Source organism: Alexandromys fortis, unplaced genomic scaffold, assembly GCF_014885135.2.
Source record: "Alexandromys fortis isolate MF-2015 unplaced genomic scaffold, M_Fortis_MF-2015_v1.1 scaffold_21, whole genome shotgun sequence".
In the NCBI taxonomy this organism is placed as follows: Eukaryota; Metazoa; Chordata; class Mammalia; order Rodentia; family Cricetidae; genus Alexandromys; species Alexandromys fortis.
In genome coordinates, this window is record NW_026067905.1 from 17,057,496 (window position 1) to 17,067,356 (window position 9,861).

The following is a 9,861-nucleotide window of genomic DNA, read 5'->3' on the forward strand; positions in this document are numbered from 1 at the left end:
GGGAATAGATACTAGATAGCCTTCTAATTACAGAACTCTTTCTAAATGTATGAACATTATTCCATAATATAGAACAAAACAGCATATTTTTTCAACCATTTCCCTCCCAGGAACCGGTCTGTTCTTTCCAAATGGACCCCTTTCTGCACTTATCTCTAACAGTGCTTTTATTTCTGTAGGGTAGATCCCCAGAGAAATAAATAAGTCAAAGGACAAGCACGACTTAAAATTCAGGAGTTGGTGTCAAAAAAGAAAAAAAAAAAAACACGAATTTACATTCCTGTCAAGTGTTTCCACATCTTCGCTGACCAGGACTACATCCTGGTGTTTTGCGCTTGCTAACCAGACAAGCAAAGCCCATCCAGCTCACTGTTTTAATATGCATCTCTCACAACTCTTCGCGCTACTGACCCGCACGCACTTCCTCTTTTCTCACTTAACTGTTCATGGTGTTGCCAATTTCAACAGATTCTCCACTTCGTTCTTATTCATCTGTGCCACTTGGGATGTATTAGAATTACTGAATTAAATGCTATAAATAGAGTTTTGTAACACTTTTAAGATTCACGAAACTACTCTAAGGGGGTACACGCAATCGAGGCCTTTGAATAACATCAAGTCGCCAGCTTCAACTCCTTGTAGGAAAGAAACGACAGCAAGGGGATAGAGAACTCGGAAAAGTGCAAGTTCCAGTGAACGCCCCCTTTCCTTTAACAGGTGCAAACAGCGCAACATTTTCCCGCTGGGAGCTCAGCGGGGCGAGAACGCTAACCCTCCTCGGGCAAAAGGCGCCCCCAGAACTCCGCAACCCAGGTGGTAGCCCCTCCACCAGCTCCTGCCACGGCAGTGGCGCTGACACAACACGGCATAAGTCTCGGGCGACCCAGGAGACACCCGACAGCCCCCGAGGTCACGTCGTGGGGGATCGGCTCCCATCCTCCTGGACCCTGTCCACCGCCACCGAGGTCCTCCGGCCTCAGCAGCTGTTCCAGTCACCACAGGAAAAGTCCACCGCGCGCCGGGGGCGCAAATGACAGGCACCTCGACTGCTGGCAGCCGCGCCAGGAAACCCACCAGGACAGCCACGCACCCTTACCCAAGCTTCTGCTTCTCTTCCCTACTCATGGGCGCGGCCCTCGCCGTGCACACGGACGTGGCCAACACCAGGCAGAGAGAGGCCGTCGCTGCCACCAAGCTCCATGGCGCTCGCTGGGGGACCCGGCACCCACAGCCCCGACCGCCGCCGGCTTCGCTCATGGCCCCGCGGTTCCGCGCACGCGCAGCTGCTACACCCGCACGGTGGGCCACATCGCGGGCTGCCGGCGGCGAGGAGTCTGCGAGCCGTGTCGAGGGCGGGCTGCGGAGCGAGGCAGGCGGCCGCCGGCGCCAAACTGTTTGCCGAAGCCACCGAGCCGGTCCCCAGCGCCAGCGCTGCCACCACCCTCCGCCCTCCACGGCCCAGAGCACCGCCCCTAGCTTTCCGGTGTCGTAGTCTAGGAAACCGCCTCCCCAAGGCTACTTCCGGGTAGAGCGGCAGCGGGATAGCCTCAGGACCAATAGAAACAACCTCGGAGAGGGGCCGGTCACAGCGACAGGACGGGGCATTGGCCAGGAGAAGCGGGACGTGGCCAAAAGGCGGGACTGGGCAGGGAGCTGTCCCTTCGACCCACCTCCGACCCCAGGAGTTGTCACCTGGGGACTACTAGTCCCAAAGTGCACCGCTTCCATCGCCTTGCCTACAGCCCCAGGCGCAGGCGCCTTCTTAAATGTCTGCCTAGTGGCGCGCTGCGTTCTGGGACTTGTAGTCCGGTCGTGTAAAGGCCACGCAGGTTCCCGGCGTTCTGAGTTCCGCTGTCCCTTTGGGCAGCCGTCATAGGTTGGCTGTACAGTCCCTGGGAGTCGTCAGTGATTTGCCCTTCTCTTCTTGAAGACATTTTCTTGAGCGCTGACAGAATGAGACTTGTTCCCAGGTCGGTACCCTATTCCTTGAGGAACAGTGAGAATAGTCTTCTGCCCTAGGGGAAATAAACACAAAAACATCCTCATCAACAACAACAACAAAATGGATTCTTTGACGACAGAACCATGTGAGGGTTTTACTTTTTTATTAGCGCACTCTTTTCGACTCTAATATGCAGATATCACCGTTCGCCTTTTGCACACGTGGAAACCTTGGTTTGAGGAAGTTAGCAAACACTACACTCACTCCTGGGTTACACTCCAACCTGCCTCTGATTCAGAAGTCCCAGCAACTAAGCCGGACCACAAAAATGAAGGAGGGCAAGCAAAGCTAAAGACACGATTAATCATAGTTTTCTAAAAAGCCCGGGGAAGGAAAGAAGTTTAGGATGCAAGTGATTTTTTTTTTTAAAGTTTAGTGAAGACTGGATGGATGTTGTAATGAGTTGCAATGACTGATTCGCAGGCTAACCGTTGGTAAAAATGACAAGTGGGTTTCTCTTGCGAAAGCCCATTTCTTTCTTTTGTGATAATTCAGCAGGTTGCTTCAGAATTGAGGAGCTTGGGTATGGCTTCTGTGACCACTGCGAATTTCGTATTTGTTCACACAGCGGTATTCAGCTGTCCGGAAACCTCTTGGTTTTACTGCCTTACCAATTCTGTCTTATCTCTCTGACCATTCAGGTGACAAAATACCCTTTCTTCCTTCACTCCTCCTCCCCTACTTTCAAAAGTGCAGGTGTTTCCTGAAGGTGTCCTTTTACCCCTCTGCTCTTTGTACCCTTGGTTATTCTTCAGTGACTTCTGGCACAGGTTCAGCCACCTCATCTCTCTTGTTGATTTCTAGATTTACATCTGACCTGAGGCTCAGACCTACATTCTCATTCACGTTCCCTTAGATCTAGTCCAAGAGAAACTCAAGTGTAAAATTACTTAATATTTCAGAACCGTGGTTACTCATCTTCTTTTGTAGTTGGTGTCCAACCAGCTGCCAAACTACATAGATTCCCATTTTTGCTATCTTTTAGATCAGTGCCTTTATTCCACCTTTGCTCCGCTCTAGTTCTCATTATCTCTTTGCTGAGCCATTGCAGCAGCCTAAGTGATAACCCTACTGAAAAGGTTCTGCACCTCCATAAGCCTGGATGCAACAATCCAGATCAGACTAAATCAAACCGATTAGAAAAAGCCCAGGTTTAATGGGGAAACTGCTCCCAGATGATTTTCCAGCACTCCAGAGAGGAGATAGGAAGAGAGATCAAAAGAACCATGTCTGTTTTATGCGGGGAGGCAGTTTAAATACCCTGTGGGAGTGGTCTTGAGCATCTCTTGGGGAGGAGCCTGTTTGGTGGACTTTCTGAGATGAGGCAGGGTTTGGGGAGAGAGATGGGGGAGCAGGATGGAGGTGGAGCTTCCACCAGAACACCTACCACCCTGTTCTCTTCTATACTGCCACAGAGTAAGCAAACAGGCACATCTGCAAACATTCTGAATTCTTCCTCTCTGCATTCTATCTGCCCCTGCCCTCAAGTTCCATGCAACAACTAAATAAATTCCCACACCATGTCCTTTCTTTATCTTTGCTCTTGTATCTCCTCTGTTACCCTGCAATCCTTGTCCAGCACCCATGGCCTATTAAGACTTGGCTTAGATTCCATCCTCACAAAACTGTGCTAAACCTTCCAGAGAGTTCGTCACCCTCTATCCTATATACCAGGCTTTCTTTTTTTAGGCCACCACCCAGCTCCCAAATCATGATACAGAGACTTATTAGTTATGAATGCTCAGCCTTATCTTAGCTCTTATTTTAACCTGTTTCTCTTTATCTACAGTTGCCCCGGGACTTTTTACCTTTCCTTCCTTCTGTATGCCCTGCTTTCAGTGCTTCTTATGGCTGACTGACTGGTGGCTGTCTGACTTCTGGCCTTCTCCCTCTCTCCCATGTTCTCTTCTTCTTTCTCTTTTGCCTAGATTTCTCCTCCTACTTATTCGCTCTGCCTGCCAGGCACACCTACCCGTCTTCTGCCTAGCTATTGGCCATTCAGCTTTTTATTCGACCAATGAGGTGTTGTAGGCAGGCAAGGAGAAACAAATGCAACACATCTTTATATAATTAAGCAAATGCAACATAGACAAACGTAACACACCTTTACACAGTTAAAGTAATATTCCACAACAATCCTGTTCTTCCACTGGACTGTGTCTTGAATAGTGCAATTACATGTGCACTGGATTATAATCATTTGAACGGTGTTAACTAGCTTGTTTCTAAATAACCATTTTAGTGAGTGGGTGGTGGCACACACCTTTAATCCCAGCACTCAGGAGGCAGAGGCAGGTGGATCTCTGTGAACTCGAGGTCAGTCTGGTCTACAGTGAGTTCCAGGACAGCCAGGACTGTTATATACAGAAAAACTTGGATTGCCTGAGGTACCTCATTGGTCTAATTGGTCTAATAAAAAAGCTCAACAGCCAGTAGCTAGGCAGAAGAGGGATAGGTAGGACTAAAGAGAGAGAAGAGAACACGGAAGAAAAAGAGGGAGATGCCAGGAGCCAGAAGTCAGAGGTCTTTGCATTGTCTTGGAAAAACCAGAAACCAAAAGACAGCAACAACCAAAAACAAAACAAAACAAAAAAAAAGAAAAAACAAAAACAACAGTTTACTCTGGAATTCCCAGCGCTGTGTCTCCTCTACTACAGCTGTTCAGGAATTATGCTGGAGAGCCGCTTCGGCAAGGGGTCCAAAAGGGGATGTGTGGAGTGGGTGGAGGCGGGAAGAGAAGGAGGAGACAGACACAATTGGAGGGTGAATCCGGTTGGCTGCCAGCAACATTTTATTGAGAAAAGATTGCGCCTTTTGTACTGAATAGTTGCACATAGGATTAAACTGGAGACAAGGGCCGCGTGGGCTGGGACGTGGCTTGAGTCAGGAGTCGAGGAAGCTGGGCTTGACCTTGACAATAGGCACCAGTCAAACGCTAACGAAAGGACTGTTTAAGGGAATATTATTTTCAAGTGTGTGACTTTGGCTACGCCGCACTTGTTTTACTCTGTGAAGCTGTGTTACTTGTGCCTGTCTAAAACACCTGATGGTCCTAATAAAGAGACGCCAATAGCGAGGCAGGAGCAAGGATAGGCAGGGCTGGCAGGCAGAGAGGATAAATAGAAGACCCAAGGAAGAAAGAGGAGCAAGAGAACAAAGAGAGGAGGAGATCAAGGGCCAGTCACCCAGCCACCAGCCATCACAGAGTAAGAAGAAAAGAAAGGTATACAGAAATAGAAAAAAGATAAAAAGCCCAGAGCCAAAAGGTAGTTGGGATAATTTAAGCTAAGAAAAGCTGTCCAGAAACAAGCCAAGCTAAGGCTGGGCATTCATAAGTAATAATAAGCCTCTGTGTGACTTATTTGGGAGCTGGGTGGCAGGCCCCCCAAAAAGCCTAATGAGTAAAACATCACACAATAAAGGACCATAATTGCGTTTTCAAGCAGGAACTTCCCTCAAGCTTCCAAGGGAATGGAGCCCCTTATCCAAATGCCTGACCTTGGGAAAGGACTTCCTCTGGGGAGTCGGCGTTTATATTAAAGTTTCTTAGTCTTACTATATGGCTCTGTTTCCCTCATAATGCTCCCAAAAGGGAAGGTCCTGATATCTTCCTCTTTTCCCGTTATACCATACCATTCTGATTTCTCTGTATTTATTAACTGAACTCTTACCCATTAATGGCCTCGGGCTCTGGATCTGAATCCTTGGGATCAGGTTGGGAGAAGTACATTGGAATTCCTGGTTCCACAGTGCCGGGGATTTTTTATCCAAAGAATTATTTTGTTTTGTGAAACTAACATTGTACACATTTTCATTCTCTACCAAAGCCCATACAAAACTTCCCAAAGGGAAAGGCATTAAAAATGAAAGTAAAAAGGTGCTGGAGAAGGGTGGCCTGCAATGTCGAAAGGCTGGAACCTCGTTAAGCAGCGACAGCCACGGTGCGGTCCACGTCAGCATCAGATGTATTTGTTTGTGCAGTCCTTCAGTTTGCTTGCTATAAAGTGGAAATAATATGATCCTTTCATGTGCTCACAGGGGTGCGGTAAGAACACATGAGCTCATTTCTGAATGGTGTTTATCCCTTTTACAAACCTGCAATCCTGCATTGCTGCCATCCCAGATCCTCTTTGGCAGCCTTAATGAAGTTAGCTAAGCAAATAAATACCCCAGCGTTGGTCTTGGCTGTGGCACAGAGAACAGGACAAGCCAAAGGGCAGCACCAATCCTTTAGTATTTGACAGCTAAAAACAAAGACAGCATAAAAATGCTCGGTGACCTTTAGGTATATTTTCAAGTCAGTTATTTGGAGTGACTTCTCGACAGTAGCCCAGTTTTTGTTGTTACTATTATTATTATTATTATTATTTGTGTCTTCCTAATGTTCTAATCCTAAAGACTTCCAAGCCTCTGCCTTTCAGTAAGACCTTAGTGATCTTGCTAAGAAACCGTATGCTGGAGAGGAAGTACTGGCCTCGGTGTTTATCATTTTCTGCATTTTTGCTTGTCTCCGAGCTAACGCTGCATTTTTAAAGTGTATAACGAGCAGCCAGAACGCATTCTTTGTTGACTCACTGAATAATAAGCATCGTTTTCTCCCTACTGTGACTCAATTTCTAGCCAATAGTTGAGTCCATTTTTCACTAACCTCTGCAGAATCATAAATAGAAAAATCTGGTGTGACCTAAAAAGCATTAAAAGTTAACATCTCTAAGCTGGAGCCCATTATCACGATGGAAATATGCTCACAAAGTGCATTTCAAGATAGGTCCTATTTTAGCCCATTCGTGGAATTAGTCATTATTAGCTAATTGGCAACTTATGGGCTCTGGAGAAAATTTACATTCATTAGTTTAAAAACTTATGCATTAATAATTTTTTTAATTTTCTTAATCTGGAAGTTAATTCAGAGAGCTTGGAGTTGTATTTAAAAAAAAAAATTGTGGAAAGCACCCAAGGAGAATAAGAGAGAGGATTTTTTTTAAAGAATATAAAACAGATTTTTAAATGCATAGAGCCCATTAAAAATACTAACAAGAGCAGTTTATACTGTGGTGCCCTTTAACCAACTAAGAGTTTGTGTACATGGCCTTGTATCTTATGCAAATATATATGTTTACATTCCTGCCTGGAAATGCCAGAGGTTAGGCGGGAGAATATGGAGAAACCATATAGACGGAAGGGAGAGGCTTCGCTTCAGCTAGTAGGGCTCAGGGAGGCCGAGGCAGCTGTCGAAGACTGGTCACAGAACAGCAGTTGCCCGAAATTCTTTCATGCTCCAGGTCTCATTACTCCTGAAATGGAATTTGGACGTGGTTATTTTGCCATTCTTGGAATCTCTTCCCATTTAGTTCTTCTTTCAGAATCCCCATGTGTTGGTAATGTGGCACTTACGGGGCACTTTCCTCTTGTGACCCCAAGCCTATGTCGTTTAAGTGAAGGCAACATTTTTTTCTACACTTACGTCTGGGGCTCTATGGCTCCAAAAGGGGTCGGTCATGAAAAGCACTCAGTAAATATTGTGGATTGCCTCCTCAAATGGCTGACTGCCTGGCTTATCCAAACTCCAGAATGGAACAAGGAATTCCGATGACTCCTTCTTAGTCATGACTCTAGAGCTTCAGAATTTCAGGTTGGGGGCTGGAGAGATGACTCAGCCGTTCAGAGCACTGGCTGCTCTTCCCGTGGTCCTGAGTTCAATCCCCAGCACCACATAGCGACTCACAACCATCTGTCGCACAGGCAGACGTGCAGACAGGACAGTCAGATTCAGAACCTCAGCTTGTTCTCTCCTGCCTCCTTGTCAGCAGTGCCAGCGCTGGTGTCACGACATAAACGCTCGCTCTGACCGTCTTCATCGGAGGCAAAGCCCAGATCTTATTGCTCTCTCCTGGCTTAAAGCCATATTTTCTCCCATCAGCGTAGTTCTCTCTTAGTCCCAGTTTTAAGTCCGTTCTGCTCAACAGCTTCCCACACCGGTGTCCTGGAGGTCAGGCAAGCTCTGCACCTCTTAGTCACGTTTTCTTGGGCTGTTAACATTCTTTGCGGCTTAGTGTATCTGTAAGATAAGGCTGTCTTCACAGCACTTTCAGGAAGGGTTAAAGGACTTGGTATTGGTATCTTCTAGGGCCTTTGTGAAGATAACAACACAATGTGTGAGCACAATGTGTAGAAAGTTTCAGAACGGCTCAATAAGTAGTAGTTATTGATATTTATCATTATTATGGACTAAAGGAAAAGTTGCCATCGTGAGAGTAGGAGGTGTCCATAGCCCTGGCTCCACGCCTCCTGAGGACCCAGATTCGGTTTCCAGCACCCACAACAGGTTGCTCACAAACTCCTGTAACCCTAGCTCCCGAGGGACACACACACTAAAAATAAGTAAATAAGAACAAGTCTTGATATTTGTCAAATGTTTGAAGCTTAATATTTTTTACTTCCTTCTTCATCTTAAAATTATATTAAAATACTACCCTTTCTATTTCTTTTCCAAATATATTATTGAAAAGTTGGGTCATTTTTGCCAGGGTTTCTTAAAATATATAACATATAAGCAAAGCTTTTAGTGTTTTAAGTGACAGCCAGATATGGAAGATTTGTTATGATTTAAAAAAAAAAATAGACTGCCTCAGGTGTGGTGGCTCACATCTGCAATACCAGTGCTTGGAATGCTGAGACATGAGAATTGCCATGAGTTCAAGCCCAGCCTGGGCTGGCTACATAGTGAATTCCAGGACAGCATGGATGTTGTATTCATGTTTGTGGGGGAGATATGAACAAAGAGCTCTTCACCCCCATTAGAGGAATGATTCTACCCAAATCCATCTTAGAGTGTTTATTGGGCTTCCTTCCGAGTCCAGGAGTAACCCCCAAACAGCTGCAGTACTTGAAGCATTACAGTCCAGCGTGGGCGATGACCTCCCAAACCCCACACAGATAGAGGCCCTCCTTTAGCCAGCTATAGAGTTAACCTTTCACCAGCTCCTCCCGAGACCACATGCAGCTGGGAAGGTATGCAGGCCAGAGGGAGAAGCTCAAATCACAGGGGAGGGTCTCATGACCCTCCCCAAGGTTCCTACGAGGGATTCCCAGTCTTGGAAAGATTGCTTATGGGTACTCACACCTACTCTAAAGAAGATGGTCATGGCTATGATGGTGTCAGGACAGCACTCCACAACACTGAGCTACTTAAAGAGACCCTGCCTCAGAAAGCAAAAACAAAACAGAAGCTCAGACATGGTGTTCAGTCTCTCTGCAGGTTCATTTCCTTGTAAAATCAGCATACCCCTGCGATTCAGGATGGCACTTCAGACTTGGAGAGAGGCGTGGTTTCAGACATCACTGCCCTTTTAAAGTTCATTAGGTTTTTCTTTGCATGAGATGTGAGCTAAGTGCTGCCACGTGGAAAGATATGACTATGGGCTCATCGCTATAGACTGGGGGATTTTATCGAATATCTGTGCAACTAACTGATAAGCAAATTTTACCTTCATGAGCCTTCCTGGCCCCTCTGTGGGGGCTTGCAGCTAGTCTTGGTGCCAAGGGTCCCTGTTTATCCTGTGCCTTTTGGGATCATTTCCAGTTTATGTGGCATGCCTGTTCATACACCCATACATTGTGCCTACTCCGAAGTGTGGGATTTTGGGCAGTGAACAAGATGTATGTATTATAAGTCTGAGACCTAGGTATGGCCCTTGTCTAGAAAAGAGTTTCTCAAAAGATTCAGTTTTTTCTTATTTTTTTTAAATATAATTTTTTATTGAAAAAAAAATTTTTCCGCCTCCTCCCCGCCTCCCATTTCCCTCCCCGTCTCCCTTTTCCCCCCTCCTCCCTCTCCTCTCCCCCTCCCCCCACTCCTC

At 46.3% G+C, this 9,861-nt stretch overlaps 1 protein-coding gene across 2 annotated transcripts in view; it reads right to left on the minus strand.

Moving 5' to 3' along the window:
• Positions 1-1,465, minus strand: part of Edem3 (ER degradation enhancing alpha-mannosidase like protein 3) — a 59,516-nt gene extending 58,051 nt beyond the window's left edge. For both annotated transcript variants that reach the window (XM_050135241.1, XM_050135240.1), the window contains exon 1: positions 1,097-1,465. In XM_050135241.1, coding sequence (XP_049991198.1) covers positions 1,097-1,257 — 161 coding nt within the window. In that variant the 5' untranslated portion in view covers positions 1,258-1,465. The remainder of the gene's footprint in view (positions 1-1,096) is intronic.
• Positions 1,466-9,861: the final 8,396 nt, after the last annotated feature.